The sequence below is a fragment of the Sceloporus occidentalis genome, unplaced genomic scaffold (assembly GCF_023333645.1).
Source record: "Sceloporus occidentalis isolate IW3139 unplaced genomic scaffold, rSceOcc1.0.p SCAF_292, whole genome shotgun sequence".
Lineage (NCBI taxonomy): Eukaryota > Metazoa > Chordata > Lepidosauria > Squamata > Phrynosomatidae > Sceloporus > Sceloporus occidentalis.
The window spans coordinates 197,501-219,525 of NW_028317272.1; the positions used below are offsets into that span (position 1 = coordinate 197,501).

The 22,025-nt window shown below is 40.5% G+C and overlaps 2 protein-coding genes across 2 annotated transcripts; one reads left to right on the forward strand and one right to left on the reverse strand.

The window, feature by feature from the left end:
• Positions 1 to 3,642: 3,642 nt before the first annotated feature.
• Positions 3,643 to 8,716, forward strand: LOC149275292 (extracellular calcium-sensing receptor-like). The gene is made up of 5 exons (XM_089504825.1): positions 3,643 to 3,674; positions 5,319 to 5,610; positions 6,396 to 7,226; positions 8,251 to 8,478; positions 8,651 to 8,716. The coding sequence occupies exons 1-5, from the start codon at positions 3,643 to 3,645 to the stop codon at positions 8,714 to 8,716; spliced, it is 1,449 nt and encodes a 482-aa protein (XP_089360951.1).
• Positions 8,717 to 13,226: 4,510 nt separating this feature from the next.
• Positions 13,227 to 19,407, reverse strand: LOC149275293 (extracellular calcium-sensing receptor-like). The gene is made up of 7 exons (XM_089504827.1): positions 19,403 to 19,407; positions 17,796 to 18,017; positions 16,657 to 16,948; positions 15,705 to 16,532; positions 15,213 to 15,440; positions 14,458 to 14,581; positions 13,227 to 14,131 (listed from the first exon to the last, which is right to left on the reverse strand). The coding sequence occupies exons 1-7, from the start codon at positions 19,405 to 19,407 to the stop codon at positions 13,227 to 13,229; spliced, it is 2,604 nt and encodes an 867-aa protein (XP_089360953.1).
• Between the last annotated feature and the right edge of the window lie 2,618 nt (positions 19,408 to 22,025).

The following is a 22,025-nucleotide window of genomic DNA, read 5'->3' on the forward strand; positions in this document are numbered from 1 at the left end:
CCTCTGCAGCCTATACTGAGGGTCAGTGCACAGTATCAACTGCTCCTTCGGTGAACAATGCATACTCCTTGTACCTGAGAGCTTAGATATTAACCCTGTCACATCACCATAAAGAAAAATTCTGTGTTCAAGCAGGGATTTGGGCTGTGATATAGCCTGCGTGACTCTGAGAATCTGCCCCATTTACCCCAAAGTACCCCATCTGAGAACACCCTATATGCCTCATATATTCACCCCCTGTACCAGGATAAGGCTGGTAACCTTCAGCCCGACAAATAATCCCAATAATATGCCATCATATCCCAGTTCAGAACTATAATTGCCCCCCCCTACACCCCCTTTAGAGGCAGAATAAGCATTTCATTGTATATTTTAGATAAACATCCTGTTCTTTCTCAGGGAAGCACATATTCAAATGTATGTACTTTACTGAGAGGGTGGTAGATAAGTGGAGCAGCCTCCCAGCAGAAGTGGTAGAGGATAATACAGTGAGGGAATTTAAACACGCATGGGATAGACATATGGCTCCTGAATCTAAAACGAGACTAAGGACTGATTAAGGATGGAGTCTTTAGAGCGGGTAAATGGGCAGATTAGACGGGGGCCAGATGGGGCCGATCCCAGGTTCTGGGTTTGTACGTTACTATATAGATATTCCCTGTACGTACCTCATCTTCCGCCAGCCGTATGGAGAGTTTTCCGCTGTACGCTCCTTTTATATACACCGATAATATCCATCCCCTTTGGGCCAATCCGTCAGAATTAACCCCCAGCTGCCCAATATAATGAATCACACAGATCCGGATGGCTGCGTGTAACAGGAGGACACAGTTACGCACAGCAAGTGCAAAATACTGGGGGGGGGGGGTATTTATCATTATAGATCTCCAGAATTTAACCCTTTTGAAACTGGCCCATGTTGCCTAAGCGGCGTTAACAGCATATCATCAGCCTAACATATTATGATATAAATATAACCGTCGTATCCTGGCGGCCCACTTGTGTATCGCTGGGTATTGCACAAAGGAGCTATGGAGGACTGGGCTGGTTGGGGAGATCAGGGATCTCTTTTTTAACCCATTATCAGGGACCGCCATATTGGGTAGTGTTGTTGCACTGAGGATCCCTGTTATGTGGTAAAGGGGCTGCCTTCCCCCCTGGACCTGCTACCCAGGAGAGGAAAGAGGGGTATCAGGGCAGGAAAGAGGGGCAACACGGAGAAAAAGGGGGCACAGGGATTTTGGGCCCAATGAGGGACTGGTCAATTAAACTGGGATACCCAGGAGGTATACTGATCGTTTATGCTTTTGTGATGATACCATTACATTTTAGTTACTTTAACTCACTGACCTCCGCTGTCTTGTGCTCCCTTAGCCTGGGACACCACACTCTTTCCCGGTTCACCAGTCACTAGCCGAGACTCAGTGTAGGGTATAAACCAAAACGAAGGCCTCTCCAGTGGTCCCAGTGATGGAGGGTCCCGTCACAAACAGGGGGTTGTGTATAAAACAGGAATTCTGGTGCAAAGTTTCAAGAGTTGTCTTATCACCATGGTAACAGGGGTAGGCCTTTCCAATGGTCTTCAAACAGGGCCTGAGTTAGACTGGCCCAGTCGGGGTGGCAGAAACATGGTGGGGTCACATAACACAACATTGACTGTTGTGGTTGCTGGCACAGTGTGGAAATACTAATATATGATGGTGTAATGAAGAGAGGGATGATGACAGAGTAAAGTTGTTTGAATTTGAGTGTATATTAGAGTGAGCGGACATTAGGGTGAGTGTGTATGTGTGCATGTTATAGTTATATTAAGTGTGTATGCGTAGCTGTGTGTGAGTGTGTTAGAGTGAGTGTGTGACAGTGAGTGGGCTGGTGCGTATATTATCAGAACTCATCTACAGATTCCAAGAAACTTTGGGGTTCATCTGGCCAAGTGCATACTAAATAAGGTTTGAAAACCTGTGATCTCCCTTCTGCAAATGTAAGGATAGCCTAAGGTGAGAGAGGAGGCTTGACATAGATCTTGAATAGAAGGGTATTCAGGGTCTACGGCAGGAAAGATGATGTCCACTCATCCAAGAGATCGAGGAACTGGAGAGCTTCAACATGAGTCAACGGCGTAAGTCTTCACAAAAGTCACTTCTTTCTTGGGACGTAATAAAATGTTCCTGGGTGCGAATACAGTTCATTTAATATCATCTACTAAAAAGCTATTTTGAGGGAAAGTTGTAATATTTCTCATTAGCATACACGGGAACACTCTTCGAGTTGGTGTGTCCAATTACAGCCATGCTTCTCTGGGTCATGTATTCCACCCTCCTCACCCATTCCCCCTTCCACCCACTAAAAGCCCCTACACGTTCCAAACCATGACCCCTATGTCTCCTATGACTCGATAGCCCCGCAAATGCATACAGACACCTCACGGCTGATGGCGAGCCCCAGATTGCCCACCTTGAGAAGTTCTCAGGTATGGTCATTAGATGGTGCCCAAAAGCCCTCCAAAAGCCCTCCGATTACTCCGAGACATTTGATTATGGATTTAAAACACACATTAGATTTATTTATTTCCTTAGTGTTAAATTTACAAGCATTTGAGAGACACCACCTCCAGAAGATACTGTTTACCCTCAGCTTAGCGCAGGCAAAAGTGTAAAATATAGCAATGTAATAAAATATATAAAAATATACAAAATATAAAAATATACAAGAAATTGTTACTGTGTAATGTTTAACCTCAGCTTAGCGCATGCAAAAGTGTAAAGTATATAAATATAATAAAATATATAACAGATAACAAGGAACTTTAACTCTGTATTGTTTAGCCTTAGTTTGGCGAACATCTAAAAAAGAGAAATATAATAAAAAAAACAAAAAAAAAACATATATAGATATATAAAATATAAAAAATGTTTCAAAAAGAAAGAATATTCTAGCTGTAACTTTTCTTGGAGCATCACCGGACTTTGAATTTTATTTAACCCCTTAAGGACAATGGGCGGTCCCTAAACCCATTGAAAACAATGCATTTTGAGCCCGTACATGTATGGGCTTTGTCATTAAGGGGCTTTTTTTGTCATTAAGGGGCTACTCAAGGAACGTTAGGTTGTTTTCCTGAAAAGCAACATATTCTTGAACATCGCAGTAGCTTTTGAGTTGATAAAAGTGCTTGTAGGGGGTTTCTTATAGATGTGTGTAAGAAGTAAAAAAAAAATTACTGTCCCATAGCATTGGGGTTTGAAAATATGGGGGTCAATTTAGAGCCGCCTATATTTTCCAGTAACTCCGAGGTTAATAAACCTAAGTCGTTATTTGGAAGATGGACATTGATCTTTAGTGAGCCATCTTAATACGTTAATACTAAAATATTAAATAATAATAAAAAAATAATAAAATAACTTGCCCTTTAAATTCCAGTTATTTTCCAAATCACTGCGGATGGCACACTTTGATATCCAGTTTACTCTTTATGTGCCAAACTGGCAATCGACTTCTCTGATGGCATAATTAAAAAAAAAAAAAGAGAAAAAAAACATTCTCTATGGAGCGCTCACAGCGTGACGCAGTCTGATTGTAATGAGCGTCAACAGGGGAATTTTTTCCTGTATAAAAAAGGTACAATCGTCAAAACCAATGCATACGATGGCAGAGATCTGTAGATTAAGCATGATGAGGTAAGTGCGTATATATATATATATATATATATAAATATAAATATATATATAGTAAAGGTGAGATACGGAGAATAGACAAAATGATGAGTTTAATCTCCTTTTGAGAAATCCATCTCACCAATTTAACTATGCATTATACGGGGTCATCTTTGTCCTTGCAGTAGAAGCTCGCTGGGGTTGGTTCTTCATAATACATAGGTATGGAGAGAAGATGTAGGGGTTTATTCCCGAAAACATGAGTCAACGAGAGTTGCATTTCCATGTCATCGATGTCCCTGTGCATGATACTCTCTCCCTAAAGAGGTGGCCCTGTATAATGCGTGGTTCATTTGCTATGTAGAAGAAATCTGACTTATTGAATGCATGTTTTGAAAGTTTAAAAATGGCCGAATAAACCCATTTTCAACTGAGCCCAGCTATGAAAGCAGGGGCAACCTGTCAGCATTTTAACGTTCTTCGCTGTAACCTACCTAGAGCTTCCCGTATGCCTCAAGTAGGCATTAGACCTTGGTCCACTTGGGACTACAGGCATAAAGTGGGGAACCCTACACAAAGTGGTCACCCAACACTGGGTGACCTGCTACTTTTTTGTTAGAAGATCACAAACTCTAGATAAGAATAGGTCTGTGTGAGAATAAGCTCAATACAGGAGCTACAGAAGGACCTCTAATGTCTGACCTTGGTGGGATGTGCAGTAGAAGACCCTCATGTGAATTAACAGGAGGTTGGCTTCACTTTCTGATGTTCCTTCTCAATTCTAGAATCCTGTATTACTTATACTGGTCGGTATGGCATCTTGCCCTGTTCTACATCATGCCGGCCTCACATAAAGGTCACCTAAGATGCAGTTTGAGAGGTTCAGACCTTCTCGGAGATATGGTGACCGGGGACATTTTAATAGGAGCTGTACTGCCCTTCCATCTTGACAAAGAGTACCCCATCATCCCCTTCACAGAGTATCCAGCCCAGGGGGGGTGTAAAATGTAAGTAACTGTAACATTTTCCTTTTTTTTAAATCTCAAAATAGCCTCCATCCTTACATTTCTCTCCATGCTTCTCCTAATATATCCAACTTATTTTGTTTCAGGAAAACTTTTTGTAATGCTCCTGATTTTTCCCGCATCTTCATTATTCGTGTTCTTTATTGTTCTTTCGTTCAGTTTTATCTCTTAATTAACTCGATTAACTCGCTCTTTATTCCACATTGCATTTTCCTTCAACCCTTTTCTCTTTTCTTTCTCCTTTTCCCCCTGATTCGCCCTCCTCTGTCTCTCTAGATCCTTTTCACAACATCTGTTTTCCCAGGTTCTTTTCAAGAATAGCTTTGATTATGTGTTTGTGCGTCTTTGGGTATATGAATATATGAAGGTTTTGATATATGGAGCTGCAGGCAGGTCTGACAGCTTTACGTTATCACACACTTATATCCTGGACTCTCCCAAATCCCAATATTCCATACGTGCATATAGGTTACTTATGAGACTAAACAGAGAAGTAATAGGAAGAAATTCAAAAACATATGGAGAAATATTTGAAATGAAAATGTTAACATAACGTCCCCATCATCATCATCATCGTCATCATCACCATCATTACGCGTCAGTCTCTCACGTAAGAATTAATTTTCTCTATCTCCATTCCTAGATTTAGTTTCGAAGTGTTCCAGCAGTTCCAAGCTATGAGATTTGCTGTGGAGGAGATCAACAGAAGTCCCGACCTCCTACCAAATGTTACCCTGGGTTTCCAGGTCTATGACTCCTGCGCGGGACTCCAGCAAGAGGTGGATGGCACCCTAATGCTCCTAACAGGTCAGAACGAAGGAGTCCCAAATTTTGCTTGCAGAGAAAAGCCACCCATAGTTGCTATCATTGGCCATTCAATATCCACTTTTACCATTCTCTTGGCTTATATGCTGGGACTCTACAAATATCCTCAGGTAAGAGATACCGGGAGCTGACCAGGGTCCTAAACCATGAAACCACGCCGATGTATATTCTGTAGCTTTTATGGTTATTCTGCATCAACCACATAGATCTACAATTTATACTTTTTGGTAGAAGATGCCATCCGTATTACACAAAAACTAAATATTTGCAACCAAACAACCCTTTATGCGATCTTTTCCACATTATTGTGATTTTCATCGTCCATGGGAAGACATCCATGCATAGTATATGTTTGAGCTTTACTGTATATGTTTAATTTTGTGTGATTTATGACCCAAATTCAGAGCTTTAAGAACTAACTAAATGTATTTTTGCCTACAACACCTTTTCATGTCATAATCTTGACATATTGAGTAATAAATGAACACTGTGAGCAATTTTCCCTTTTACCCCCCCCATTGATGTCATAGGACGTTTAACTTGTTTTTTCCACCTTGAGGGTGATTAGATAGAGCTTGAATTCAAAGGCAGGTGAGGCTTCCAGAACTGACCCTTAGCAGAGGGTCGGATGTTAATAATTTCTGACCTGTTCTGAAAATATGTTATTATACAGTTTTTGTAAAAAAAATCCAAGAATTTAATATTTGTCATTAGATTTTGCCAATTTATGAAAAACATGTCTATATACAAAAGCATAGTTCATCCATAAAAGAAGTATTAAAACATTGCTTAATCCTGGGGTTTTTAGCCCCAGTCACTCTATAAGTAAGTAAAAGGATCATTGACTTTGTGATAATGGTGCATTGTCGCTCACTAATTAATATTATCTTTCTAGATAAGTCATTTCTCAACCAGCTCCTTCCTGAGTGATAGGAAACAATTTCCATCGTTCTTTAGAACTGTTCCCAGTGATGCCTTCCAGTCTAAGGGCCTGGCACAGTTGGTGTTGCACTTTGGATGGAAATGGGTTGGGTTGGTGGCTGTGAGCGAAGACTACGGTCAACAGGGCATTCAGGTCATTAAGCAGGAGATCCTCAGGGGTGGAGCTTGCATTGCTTTTACAGAATACATAATGACCAACCTTCCAGATAAAAATGCCGTCCATCTCACAACAGTAATCAGGCAATCAACAGCCAAAGTTATAGTTGTCTTCTCTACAGATGCTGAGATGATACCTCTTCTGGATGAGATGATGATGCAAAATGTGAATGGAAAGATATTTGTGGCAAGTGAAGCCTGGTCTACCTCAAACATCCTATCGGTGGCCAAGTACTCCTCAATTCTTTCTGGTTCCATTGGGTTCTCCTTCCATAGCTCAATAATCCCGAATTTCAAAAGCTATCTTAACAGTCTTCAACCGTTTAATGTTCCAGGGAGGTCTTGGGCAAAAATATTTTGGGAAAAGGCTTTTGGATGCAAATTACTGGACGAGAAGAACTTCACAAGCTCATGGGATGATTCCACAATGTTGTGTACTGGAAATGAGGACCTGGGCAGGATTTCCACTAGCTACAATGACGTGTCCAGCTTGAGAGGTGCATACAATTTATATACCACAATTTATGTAATTGCCACATCCTTGCATAATTTGCATTCTTGTCAAGGGAAAAGTGGACCATTTCACAGTGGAAGCTGTGCAGATCTCCAACACTTTAAACCATGGCAGGTATGGAAACTACACTACACATGCATTTTCTATTATATTTTGTGAAGAGGTGTAGGGCTTGATCTAAAATTAATATATTGGTTGTTTTTATCAATGATACATTTTTTAACAATTACATGTTTGATTATCTATTTTTACCTCTTACTGAGAGGGTGGTTGTAGCAGGACACGGCCAGATGTGCATCTTGTTGTTAAATTCGTATTATTATATTCTCATTATTCTGTTCAGGTTATCAGTATAATTTTTAGTTGTATTCGTCATAATTGCGTTCATACCCGGTGGCCGCTCCCTTGTTCCCATGAACCCCTGGTGTCTATTTGACTATCCTCAGGTCCCCTCTGTGCTTCACACCCTCACTTGTTCCATGACCTCCCTGGTGTCTATGTGGCAATCCTCGAGTCCCCTCTGTTCCCCAAACACTCACTATGAGCCCCTGGTGTCTTTGTGACAACCTGCAGGTCACCTCTGTAGGACAATGTACACCTTCCAGACCAGTTTCCCATGTCACCCCTGGCCAGGCTTGAATCATTTAGTCACTTTGGAGGGACATACACCCGTCACCTACGAAGTCCTATTGGCCATAGATAACTGGATACATTTGTCCTTTTATCCATAGTGACTGTGGTTTGGAGTATATAAACAGCTACTTTTCCCCCATGTAAAGTTAGTCTGTTTGTACCTGATCTTGTGTAATGTCATCACTCTGGTGGTTCGTCAGGAGCTTATTTTACCTGGATTTTTACTTTGTTATCTGCCATCAAATTCTATACTTTAGTATATTGGACACTACTTTTATTTGATCCACTTCTTGCTTTGTGTATGGTTGGCCAATGTTAAGTAGATTGACAGATGACATCCTTTGCAATATCACCAGAATGGTCTTCTCCTTGGAACATAGAACATGAACCATGAATCATATGTTCTGCCTCGGATGATGAGTACTGAGATAATCCAGGGTCATCATTAATCCATAATATTATTGTATTTAGGGGCTTTAAAGAATATTTTGTTTGTGCTTCACAGCTGTCTCACTATATGCAAAGTGTGCGATTCAGGCTGAACAATGGAGGGGATTTCTTCTTTGATGATAATGGCGACCCACCCGCCATTTATGATATTGTCAACTGGCGAATGGGTGTTGATGGAACGATGAGTCACGTAAAGGTGGGGAGTTACGATACCACCAAGACAGAAGGAACAGCGTTTACCATCGACCAAGGTGCTGTTCAATGGGCATTAGGAGACAATCAGGTATATACTGTAATATTTTTAGACTTCTTATACCATGGACAAGTAAATTGTGCAATGTTTATACTACATACAAGTCCTCATCGGTCCTAAAAAAACCCTCTTTCCTCCCCTGATGCCCCCTTTTCACTTCCCTGATGCCCCTCTTTCCTTGCCGGATGCCCCTCTTTTCTAGGAGCTGAGAATATTTGCTTTGTACGAGGATATCACGGGGTTCTACAGCCCTAAAAGCCCCAAATGATGTGTATAGAAATAAATGTCTTTATAAACTTAATTGTATAAATTAAATATATCCTTTTTTTCAAAATGAATACTGAGTATATTCCAGAACCCCTAAAAATTTGTAAATTTTTATTTTTTTTAATTATGTATATATATCTTTTTAGGGTCTTTTTTCCAGGTTTAACACTAATTAAATACCTTTGCTTTTGTAGTTATTTTAGTTATACAGTATACACCTGTCTCTTACAGTTTGGGGTATTGGGGTATTGTGACACGTCCTTCATAAAGCAATACTGTGAGATTAAATATGTGTCCGTAAATTGTCTATCTTGCTTTGTGCCCCAGGTTCCGATCTCCGTCTGCAGCCAGAGCTGCCCTCCTGGCTTTCGAAGGGTGGTAAGAAGAGGGGAGCCTGTCTGCTGCTTCCAGTGTGTCCAGTGTCCCCAAGGAGAGATCTCTAATCAGACAGGTAAAAAAAGGGTTAAAAACAAAGCAGATACAGTATAATAGAGAGCTATCCTTAAATCTTGACAGTGGAAACGGCCTATTGTTAAGCATTACCCATATTAAATAGTAACATAGCATTTGGTGGCAGATGAGACAAATTAGGCTCATCTAGAGTGGCGTTGTTCCTTTTGTTGGTCTCATCTTAGATTGAGGAGCCATATGCCTAGCCTATGCATGTTTAAGTTCCCTTACGGTATTAACTTCCCCCCACTTCTGCTGGGAGACTGTTCCACTTACCTACCTCACTCTCAGTAAAGTAAAAAAAATATCATTACTTTAATCATCACAATTTTGTAACGTAAGTTGCATATCTGAATCTTTTAAAAAATCTAATAGCAAAATAGTTATGTGCTTAATTGCTCATTTATGTTTATGTTAATACATTTAATTTACTATATTTTTGTTTAGACTCACTTGCCTGTCTTAAGTGTCCATGGGACCAATGGCCCAACCTACAGAGAGACCAATGTTTCCAAAAGTCCATTGAGTTTCTGTCCCATGAAGAAGCTTTGGGTGCAGCTTTGACAGTTACGAGTGTTTTCTCCTCGACAGTCCCCATCTACATATTTGGTCTTTTCCTCAATCATAAGAACACTCCAGTTGTGAAAGCAAATAATTATTCTGTAAGTTGTCTTCTCCTGGTCTCCTTGTGCTTCTGTTTTCTTAGTTCATTGACTTTCATTGGTTATCCTATGCCTGAGAAATGTCTTCTGCGTCAGGCAACATTTGGTATGGTTTTTACATTCTGTGTCTCCTGTATCTTGGCCAAAACCATCATGGTGGTTTTCGCCTTCATGGCTACAAAACCTGGTAGTAGTCTGAGAAAATGGACACGACCTTTGGTTTCCTACATGATTATCGCCTTGTCCTCTCTTTTACAATTCATGTTGTGTGCTTCTTGGGTATTACTCACCCCTCCTTTTCCAGAAAACAACATCCAAACCCAACCTGGAATCATCATTGTTGAGTGTAATGAGAACTCACTTGTTGCCTTCTGGTGCATGTTGGGATATCTTGGTCTTCTGGCCACTATCAGTTTCATTGTTGCCTTCTTGTCCAGAAAACTCCCTGACAGCTTCAATGAGGCCAAGTTCATAACGTTCAGCATGTTGGCTTTCCTCAGTGTCTGGGTATCCTACATCCCGGCTTCTCTCAGTGCCAGAGGCAAGTACACGGTGGCCATGGAGATCTTCGCCATCCAGGCCTCCAGCTGGGCCCTGGTCATCTGTATGTTTGTCCCTAAATGTTTCATCATATTGTTCCGACCCAAAATGAACTCGAGGGAACATCTCATGGGTAAATCTAAATGATACATTTGAAGCAAACTATATGAATCGCAGATAAGAGCAGAAGATGACATCTGTACCATAAAAATACATAAATGGTTACCTTTATTGATAAAAAGTGTTGCAGACATCATTTATATAGACCAATTAAAGGGATCATGAAAGGAGGAGGTAAAAGGAACAAAATGATATATTATAAAAAATTATTGCAAAGCTTATATTATAAATGTGGTTTATATTGAAGGAGAAAGATATGTAAATTAGAAATGTGTTTAATGAACATTGAGGCAGGCTGATATATTTCATGACTTTAGAGAAAGGAACAAATAACTTGGTAAGAGTGTGGTAAACAAGAATAACAACAAAAAACACACCAAAAAAAAATGTTTTAGGGGCCACTCTTACCAAACTACATCTAAAGTTTCAGGCCTCAACGCCAATTCTTTAGCACATCTTTGGTCTCTACAATGGAGTTTATTATAATATAATTTTGGAACATCTCAGACATGGTTAATAGAAAATACATTTACAGCATTGGGGTCTAAAGGTTCCAAAGAAATATTCAGAATGTAAATTATTAAGCTTCAATGTTTAAAAAATCTATTAAATCATTTATTTATTAATAAACATTTCTCAAACATACTCCTGGTCTTGGTGATTATTGATCTAGCCAGTGACTTGGACTTTTTTTTTTATTGACCCATTTCCAATGACCTTCATTCAGATGGAACAATCACTTGATAACTTGACTACACAAATTACCGGTATATAATGATTTTTGTTTCATGACAATAGGGGACTTTATTTGAAAATATATTCATACAACTGAAACAATATTTAATAGCGCTAATATGTAAAAAGTTACACATTTTTTTTTAACAAAAATCTCAGTTTTGTTTAAAGGGATATGAGATGTTTGAGGACTATTTCACATTTTGTTCTCCATCCGCTTTTAATTTTTTCACATTATATTATTATTATTATTTTTAGCATTTCCATTTTTTTGCACTGTCCTTCTCAGAGATTTTTGAGGGTCTTTGTAGACTCCAAGGATCCTAGCTTTCCCCTGAATTACATTGTGACATCACTATGATACATATCATATGGATTTCTTTCAATGTTAAAAAGAGGTTTTTACTGTTAGGGGATTTAAACATGCATGGGACAGACATACTGCTCCTGAATCTAAGACGAGACCAACGACTGATTAAGGTTTGAGTCTTTACAGAGGGAGAAACGGGCAGACTATATGGGGCCGGAAGGGTCTTTTCTGCTGGCAAATTCTAGGTTTCTATAAGCTCGCTGTTGCAGTGTATGTTGTGATAGAATCCCAGGATTGGTACAGGAAAGTAAAATATGTGCATAACTGCCAACAGTCTCAAATTTCCCAGGACAGTTGCTTTATTTGGGGGTCCTGTCCCATGAAATTCGGATCTGTCCCGCCATGAAAATACTCCCTATGCATGGTGCATTACTGTGCGCAGAAAGCATTGCATTTTAACTGTGGGAACTCTCTGGGTTTAACCGGAGATTGCCGGGTGAGCGCTGCTCCTCCGGTTCAAAACCCGAATCCTCCGGGTCGCGGGAGCGGGGTCTTGACACGCCCCACTCCCCTCCCATTTTTTCTTTAAATGGGGATAATTCCCGCTGCCGTCAGCGGGAACGCCCCGATCTTAGTGGGAACGCCCACCGACGTCAATGTGCAGTCCTGGCCACGTCCCGCTAGGGAAGGCTCAATACTGCAGGGTCACTCAGAGAGTCTGGCCCCGCCCCATTCAGTCCCCGCCCCCTTTGTGTTTGGATCCAGGAAGGAAATGTCGGTGGGTATGTATGCAGCACCAAAAATCTGAAGGGGATGTAATAAAATACACTCCACCACATATATTTTTGAAAGTTGCATGTATAGTCACCCAGTTCAGGTTTACTACCGGGCCCTGGCTTCACCCACCTGTTCTAGAAATGAACGAAACAGGATGAGCGGAGATGGGACTGGGAAGACTCTGAAAAGGCTTCGGTAAAATTGTCCTGGAAGAAAAGGATTCGGTTGATTTTGATATTGGGAAAGCGGTGTAGCTGGCCCGGTTGTAGTCAGAGTTGGAAAGGTGTTCGGTCAGTGCTCAGGAGATCTAGGATTTTGTTTGATACACCCCACTCACCGCTCATTTCCCCTTTAAATGGGGGCGTTTCCTGCAGAGTCAGAGGGACTGCCTACCGACTTCATTGGGAACATCCGCCGGCGTCAGCGGGTAGTCCTGGCAGCGTACTGCAGGGGTAGGCTTCTGGGTACAAAAGTTCCCAGGTATGATCATATGTATATCTATAGTGACATATTCTGACCTAGGCCGACTAGGCCTAGGGGGGCGGCAGTCCCTCCTACTTGCATTGGGGATTGTAATGTGAGTGAGGCAGACCCTGCAGGGGATATGCTGTCCTCTGCTGACCAGTTGGTGGACTACCTTTGGCAATCGGCTGAAGCCACCTGTGGAGCTTAGGTGTATTATATGCTTTCCAATAGTTTCGGTTTCCTGAAATGAGTTTAATATGTAAAATGACATCAGTAGTTTGATCAAAATAAAATTTTTTAAAGATAAAAATATACTTTTTTATTTAAAATATTTAGATTTGTTTAAGGTTTTTTACATTGAAGACAAAGATGCATGGCTAGAAGTTTCACTCTAATATCAGTGTATCAGTGTATGTCCATGTGTCAAATATCATATCAACTCCCTTGGAAGTTTAACTTTTGTCTTTTGCCAGCAGATGCTCTCTAGAATTCATGTTTGGCCTGAAAATTATTATAAAACATTTTGGGGCAAACATACAAAGCACAAGAGCCCAGCTGGAGGACAGGATTGCAAAAACCTCCATGGCTACGACGTACTGGCCACGTGTACTAACAGAAGCCGGGATGTAGGACACCCAGACACTGAGGAAGGCCAACATGCTGAAGGTGATGAACTTGGCCTCGTTGAAGCTGTCAGGGAGTCTTCGAGCCAAGAAGGCAACAACAAAACTGATGGTGGATAAGAGGCCAAGATATCCCAACATGCACCAAAAGGCAGTCGGAGAGCCCTCATTACACTCAAGGAGAATAATTCCTGGTTGCGTTATGATATTTTTCTCTGGAAATGGAGGGGAGATAGATACCCACAACATACACAAAATAAATTGTACGAGAGAGCAGATGAGGACAATCACGTAGGAGACTCGTGCGTTGGTCCATTTTCTGAGGCTGCTATCTGGTTTGGTGGCCATGAAAGCAAAAACCACCATAACGGTTTTAGCCAATATGCAAGAGATGCAAAGGGTGAACACCATGCCAAACGCAACTTGGCGAATGAGGCATTTCTCAACTTGTGGAGAGCCAATGAAATTCAAAGAGCTGAGGAAACATAAGGATATGGACACCAGGAGAAGACAACTTAAAGAATAATTGTTTGCCCTCACAATCGGTGTATTTTTGTAATGTATAAAAAGACCCAAGATGGAAATTGGAATCGTCGAAGACATGGCGCTGGTAGCAGTTAAGGTGGTACCCAGTGGCTCTTCATAGGAGAGGAATTCTGTAGCCTTTGGCAGACATTTGTCTTTTTGAGAGTTTGGCCATGTGTCCCAAGAACACTCAAGGCATTCAACTGAGTCTAAACAAAGGGATATCACATTGTTTAGAAAATAGATTCCAATGTTTTAATTTAAGTACAGATAATGATTATTTACAACTTAAATATTTGGAAAATTATTATTTTAATGTTGAAAAGTGATTTCATTTAATGACTTCACAATGTATTTTGGCTTTAAATAAAACTCAATCCTGTTTTAATTCTACAGATTAATGATGTATGATCTTTTCATTTTAAAAAAAAAAAAGTAAATTAACTAGAGACCCTGTTTTTTATTCCGATAACTCTGACCCATACAGTGTTTTTATGCCAAAAACATTAGAAAATAAGGTTTATAACCTTCACACCTGTGTCATTGGAGATTGCTCCTTGTGGACACGGGACGCACTGAGAGCAGCAGACAGGCTCTCCTTCTCTGGCTGCTTTTCTGAAGCCTGGAGGGCAGCTCTGGCGGCACACAGAGATGGGAACCTTTAAGAAGAAGGAAAGAAAGTTCAAAATATACCTCAGAGATTCGTACAGATTAAGTAGACTAGGGGAGAAGAGACCAATGGCCCTCAATTGGATTAGTCATCAAAGTTAGGAACGTGGTTTAAGAATATGTTAATGTGCATTGGAAGTTTAGCTGAGGACAAACACAACCGAGTTGTCTTGACCCATGAGATAGACCGACTTAAGGTGCACTCCAAGAGTACCAGGGGGAAAAAGTTGTACCAATGGATTCCTTGTACCCACCTCCCCAAAAACAGAACCCCTCCCAATACCAGGGACCATAGTCTGTAGGGAGGAGGCTGACCCTCAGGCTCCTCCAGGAGCCCAGGGCGCAGGAACCTTCCGTGACTATAGTTGTAGCTCTGTTTCAATGGGCTTCCTAAGAAGATCCTAAGAATGTCATGCACAGAATATATGGTTACAAAAAACAAAATTTTTAGAAGTTTTAGAGGACCTGTTGATAATAAACTGTCCTGGGGAAAGGTTCTAAGTGTGGAACAGTCAGCATAATGATTCTTTGGCATCTATAGTGGTTGTTCAACATTTAGAATTTTGGCCCAGAAGATTTTTTTTTTAGAACTATGGCCTTCAAGCCTTACACATATTGTACCTGACTTGTTCCTGTAGCCCACTTGACAGCACTGATGTTGATAGTAAAGAAGTTTCCATCGCCGGCAGTGATATCATAACTTCCCACCTTAATTTGCCTCATGACACCATCTAGGCCCAGCTGCCAGTTCACGATATCATACACAGCAGGAAGGTCCCCATTCCTATCAAACAGGACCTCTCTTCCATTGCTCAATTGGACATGCACATTTTGGAGGTAGTGGCGCAGCTGTGGGGTAGATAATAAATGAACCCCTATCAATGAAACATAATCCCCTGGATATCACAACAGAATGTTAAAATGCATTATTTTCAAGGTGTTTTAAAGATTTAGCTCAAAGATGATGTTACTTTGTCATGGTCATTGTGAACCTCCGTGCTCCTATGGAGGCCATAACCGCTATAGCGATATATTTAATCGAAAACACATATGATTAAATACTATTTCTCATGTCTAAATGACATTACATTTACAATATTCAAAATATCTCACCTGCCAAGGTTTAAAGTGCTTAATACTTGCACAGCTTCTTCTGTAGAAAGGTCCTCTTCCTTCTTCACATTCGTACAGATCATGCAAAGCTTTAGCTATGACCTGGACGGACGTGTAGATATTGTAAGAGCTTCTTAAACTGGACACATCTGTGTATACATTCTCAACTCCTTGTAAATCCTCATTTCCAGTACATATCTTGGTGGGACCTTTCCATGACCCAGAGACATTCTTTGTGTCATTGAATTTGCATCCAAACATTCTTTCCCAGAATGCTTTACTTAAGTTATTCTCTAAAGTGCTAGGATGGACGCTGGTGAGATACTGCCGGAAACCAGGGATTGTTGAGCTATGAAAGGCAAATCCAATGGAACCAGCGAGTAGGGTGGAATATTTATCTGCTAATAATATAGTCGACGTAGACCATGTTTCACTTGCCACAAATGTCTTTCCAGTTACATTCTGTTTGATCATTTCATCCAAAAGCTGGGCAAAGAACAGGTCATTCGAGAAGATGACCACAACTCTGGCTGATGAATTTTTGATAACCTTAGTGAGAAATGGGATGTTCTTGTCCAGGAGGTTAGACTGGATAAATTCGGTGAAGGCCACACAAGCTCCAGCTTTAAGGATCTCTTGCTTAATAACCTGGATGCCCTGTATTCCATTGTCATTTCCCGTAGCGATCAATCCTACCCAGTTCCATTCAAAATGTAACACCAGCTGGGCCAGGCCCTGGGATTGAAAGGTGTCACTGGGGACCGTCCTGAAGAAGGAAGGGAACTGTGTCCGGTCACTCAAGGCTGAGCTAGTTGAGTAATGACTGATCTGCGGGTAGACATTGAAGATACTCTGCATAATTTGTTTTCATTATGTGACCAAGTCCAAAGCCTAAAACTATTATGTGATTGTTGATATCGGAAACAGGGCCCACTTAAAAAGATAGCCTTACCTGTGGGAATCTGTAGAGACCTAGCAAATGAGCCATGTGAATGGACGTCATGGACAACGAATGACCAAGAACAGCAGCAAGACGCGGTGTCACCTGACAGCTGTAATTCGGAATTGTTATTGTCTGACCCGCCAACATCTGCAGTGTCGCCACCATCTCCTTCCTCAGCGCCGCACATGTGTCATAGACCTGGAAGCCCATCGTGATGTTGGGTAGAAGGTCATATCTTCTATTGACTTCTTCTAGTGCAAATCTCATAGCCTGGAACTGCTGGTAAGTTTCTAGTAAAATGCTGGACAGTGGGAAGTCACATTAGTGGAAGGTGCTCATATCTTAAAATTATTTTTACAAAACATATCATGTATTCTACATAACTTATAGTCAGAGATGACACTGGGCCATCTGGTGACCTTGTTTAGAAGTAGTCTTATCTACTGTTGCTGCAGAGAACAATGGGTCCATTTGCTATGAAACGCTCCCTCTGAGAGATGGTAACCTAGTCTTCCGTAGAGGACCCAATGGTTCTTATCTGCCATCAAACTCTACTCTTCTATGGTCATGTACATCAGAGGCTTACACACACGACCAGAGGAACGTTTTTGAGATACGATAATAAAAGGAGGTCCATCGCCTCTCCACCCAACCACTGTCCATCTTGTCCTGTCCACTCAACGGACAGAAGAATAGACCCCGCGGATGTCCGATATTTGGTCACAAGACATAGCGTGATCTGAATTGCATGATATTTGGAGTTTTACAGAGGCACAGACATGTACCTAATGTTTATTTAGCCGAATCACTGGATTCTGATGTCAGTACACATTGGTTACAAGTTATGACACTGTACTATGACATCACTACTTCAAAGTGCAGTCACAAAATCACCAGTATTTTCTATGAAGGGAAACAAAAACTCTGCAAAAACTCTTAAATCAGTTGTTGGTCTCATCTTAGATTCAGGAGCCGTATGTCTATCCCATCGCTGTAGTAACCTCTACCACTTCTGCTGGGAGGCTGCTCCACTTACCTACAAACATCTCAGTAATGTTAAATAAAGGAATAATATGTGTAAATTCTTATAGCATATACAGTCACAAATGTTGATTTAGAATTACTCTTAGATTTAAAACAAAACATACGTGGTACAGGAGTCCTGCAAGGGTTTCTCAGTGAAATTTGTTCTCCGGGAACGTGCATCAATAGAGAAGGGAAGAACCGCTCCAATTATTATATCTCCCCGCTGCGAGGGTCCGGACAGGGTCGACGTGCTCAGGTTGCATCCCAGCCCATTGCAGTAAGATGCTGGGATGAGGTAGACCAGAGTCAGATGCCACAGGGACCAATACAAGTGAGCTGCCAACCTGTATCAAGACAAGAGGACACTAGAATGACACTGAAATCAGTCTTGAGTGTCTAATTACACTGCAGTGTAAGGAAGATTTACTTTACTGAAAGGGTAGTAGATAAGTAGAACAGCCTCCTGGCAGAAGTGGTAGAGGGTAATAGAGTGAGGGGATTAAAAATGCATGGGATAGACATACGGCTCCTGAATCTAAGAAGAGACCAACGACTGATTAAGGTTGGAGTCTTTACAGCAGGAGAAACGGGGAGACTAGATGGGGGGGAGCGGGGCTGATATACCGACAGGTTCTATGTTTCTAATTGCTCCTTGTCCACCGTTTTTTTACATTGGCCACTAAAATGTATCCCTCCAATAATAATAATAATAATAATGTTCATACATTCTATAGAAGTATGTAAATTTCTATATGTTTGCGCCTCTTCACTCCACGAACTGACTGAAAAGGTGGATCCAGAGATTGTAGAGAAGAAAGAAAAGGAGAGAACGTGGAGGGGAACGTCCTTCCACCACTCCCTTACAAAGGCTGCCTGAACCAATCAAGAACAACCAGCAACATTGCAATAGGGGATAAGTACAGGATGTTGGCTGCTCGCTCCTATAATATACACATACCATGGGCTTCCACTACATGCAAATAGATTACTTAAATCTGTACTCAGCATAACAAAGGTTAATTTAGTGGGCAGAACAAAACTATGTAGTATTTGGGTAAAATCACAAATCCTTTTTGGAATAGAAATTTAAAAAATTCTAATAAATATTTTTTGCAATTTTCTTTTTTTCTCCTCTCCCTCTCCCTCTCCCTCCTTCCTTTTCTTTCTCTCTCTCTTTTTTTTTTATTTTTTTTTTTTACATCATTTTTTATTTACATTTTTTTTTTTGTTATAACATTTCCACGGATTGTTTTAAGGCAGTGTACAGAAAATACACGTATGTACAGATCATACACACACACTCTCTGCACACGAAGGAAACTTGAATTTGAACAGAAAAAATATATACCCAATTCACCTATTTAAACAATTAACTATTGCTATCCCGAATTATTAAAATTTGAATAAAAAAAAAATTTGCCGTATATATCACAATATAGAACAAAGAAAATCTGCGACAAACTGAAACACATGGGAAGAGATAAAAAAAATCCTGCTTGCTAAAATTATATTAAAATTAGAATTTTAAATGAGAATTCGGGGGGAATTCATATATTTTTATATTTATATTATATATATATATATATTATATATTATTATATATTTTATATTTTTAATTTGTTTAAAAAATAAAAAAATAAATGAAAAATTGCTCTCACGAATTTCTAATCCACCCCAAGCGCCTGCTGTTAATTCGCACGATTGAGCCGGCGGTGTTAGGATCGCTTACCTCATCCTCGCTCTCCTGCTTTGTTTTTTTTTTGTATGATTTTTTAGGAAGGTCTCTCCTTTTATACGTTTATAAATCTCTAGGTTATCGGGTCCCAGATGTCTCGGAAGGAACGTTTCATGAATCAGGGATCTGGAGACGCGAGACGGGTCGCTCGTTTGAGAAGGTCTCTTTTTTTTTAAAGAATTCCCCTAACGGGGGCCGGCGATTAACACGATGCATTGTAGCTCCACAGAGACAGGTGAACGTGGAGATAGAAACATCCGCCGGCAGATCAGACCCATTCGGCCCCATCCAGTCTGCCAGTTTTTACCTCACTGCTTTAGCCTCTGCCACTTCTGCTGGGCGGTTGTCCCACTTATCTACCACCTTTTCCAAAAAATGACTACTTGTTGCTTTGGTATTAACCGTGCAAAAAAAAAAAGCAAGAACTCCCCGTGTCCAGAGAAGGCTTTAAATGGCACGAGACTCTCTTTTTGGGTTAAAATACGGTGCAGTCCCACTGGTAAGCAATATAGCCATGAAAATGATATAGGGCTCGCCAAACTTGGGGTACTTCGACGTAGTGGCGGGCGAAGCAATATACGGCCGTAAGGAATGAATGTTGAATTTGATTTATTTATTTATTTATTTATTTTATAAAATCCTTTATTTTTTATAAAATCGTTATTTTAATAAAAATGGATATAGACATATAAAGGAATTTGTAATAAAAATATAGTGTATGTACATAAATTTATACTTTCAAGGAAATCATTCCTAATTAATACTAGCCGGCGGCCTTTTAAATTCTTAATTAATCAATTATTATATAATTATATTTGGGACTTGATAATTAAGGAAAGTGGACTTTAAATACCCCTTTAAGAGACATTTCCTCTAATCAGGATGGTTTTATCAGTAAAGCTGTCATAAATCAGTATTCAGAAAGCAATTCATTAATTAATTGAAGTTTATATCAATTATCAATATTTATTACACTTTGAAGAATAAGTTCACAAAAACTTATTTGTTTTAATATTTTCAACTATTTTTAGAAATGTATGTAAATGTCGTTAATTTTACTCTGTTTTAAAAGAGATGAATGGACTTATTAAGACTTAATTGGAAAAAAAGGAGGAGGGAACAGCAGCTTGAAGAAGCCGAGAGCGAAATGCGTAGTGCGCATGCGCGTCCCGAACGGCTACATTCATATCACCTAAAGTCCAGATACATATGAACATGTCACCAGCCTGGTGTTATGTCAAGTCCTGCTGGGCTCTCTATGGCGAGGCGGGTCAGTGCCCAGATGGGGGGGCTTCACCGATGACAGGGTCTGTAGGGTTGAGCCCCAGAGTACTCAATGGCTGCGCCCACCCGGAACGCCTCAATGAAACCACAGAGAAGGCTGACCACCCGGGAAAATAATGAGGACACAAACTGAGAAACCTAAAGCAGACGTCAGGAGCTAGGCCCAACTCAGAGACAGGGTCAAGGCACGAGCCGAGGTCAAACCCGATCGGTAGCGAGGTACAAAAGGGCGCAAGCAGCAATGAAGGCCGGAATGAAGCAGAGCGAAGGTCAAAATAACATAGAAAACGTCAATACAACGAATACAGCAAACAAACTCAACAATTGGGTACCATAAGGTTGAAATCAGGGGTTGAAATAATCACATTTAGCGGCAAAGTGTCAGTGATGTCATACATAAACCAACAAAATGGCGGCACCCATAGTCGGAACCCAAAACATGGCGGGCGCTCGATATGCAGCTTCCAGTTTCACTGTCTCAGCCGGGTAGTTGGCTGAAAATAGCGCGGCCCACCTGACATCGGGAGGATATGGGAACGGGCAGCAGGCAAGGGTATGGATTACTAAAGAACTTGGCCGAAAGTGATTTAGGAGGTTCGTGAACTTTTATGATGTAAACAGATATCATTTTTAAAGAAACGATATAAAATAGTATTTTGAACCGTCTCCCTCCAGAGCGCTAACGAGCCCAACTATACAGACCGAGGGGAGACGGAGCACGGGGAAACATGGGAGCAGGGGGTTGCTATTTTAATACTTAAATTGGGTTAATTCAATAATACTGCGTTATGACCATTTTCTTTTATTGTGTTTTATTTGCCCATACTGTGTAAGGACATCACACGTTTAGAAGATCTTGGCACCGTCAATCTCCCTAAGGGAAGGTATTTTCATTTTTTCTCTTTTTTTTCTCTTTTTTTCTCTTTTTTCTCTCTGTACACTGTCGTTGAATTTGAACACGAAGTCAGACGTGTTTAGGTGTTTTGCAGCACCAGGTACATATTATTGGATTGGATAGAAATAGTAAACTAAATACCCTATCATAAGTATTTACTACATTTACTGATATACACCTCAGTTTGTTCATTTGTAAAATGCTAAAGTGTTGTACTTTCTTTTTCTCATTGAAATACCCCAGTTTTTTATTTTTTCCTTTATGTATATACACATCTCCATTCAAAAATATGGAGGCAAAAATATTGGGGATTTCATAACACTATACGGCCATATTTGCTTAGCCCGCCACCACTTCGAAGCCCCCCAATTTTGGCATATTTGCAAGTTATTATTATTTATTGTTTTATGTAGCGCCATCAAATTCCGTAGCTCTGTA

What these genes read in the sequence shown, in the direction of transcription:
- LOC149275292 (XM_089504825.1), top strand. Translation starts at nt 3,643, where the DNA reads ATGGCAGAGATCTGTAGATTAAGCATGATGAG. An exon ending in AACACTTTAAACCATGGCAG is followed by an intron (nt 7,227 to 8,250) that starts GTATGGAAACTA and finishes TGTGCTTCACAG; the next exon opens with CTGTCTCACTATATGCAAAG. An exon ending in GGGCATTAGGAGACAATCAG is followed by an intron (nt 8,479 to 8,650) that starts GTATATACTGTA and finishes CCTCTTTTCTAG; the next exon opens with GAGCTGAGAATATTTGCTTT.
- LOC149275293 (XM_089504827.1), bottom strand. An exon ending in TTGCAGGACTCCTGTACCAC is followed by an intron (nt 16,949 to 17,795) that starts GTATGTTTTGTT and finishes CCCACTGTCCAG; the next exon opens with CATTTTACTAGAAACTTACC. An exon ending in AGCAATCTCCAATGACACAG is followed by an intron (nt 14,132 to 14,457) that starts GTGTGAAGGTTA and finishes CCCTTTGTTTAG; the next exon opens with ACTCAGTTGAATGCCTTGAG.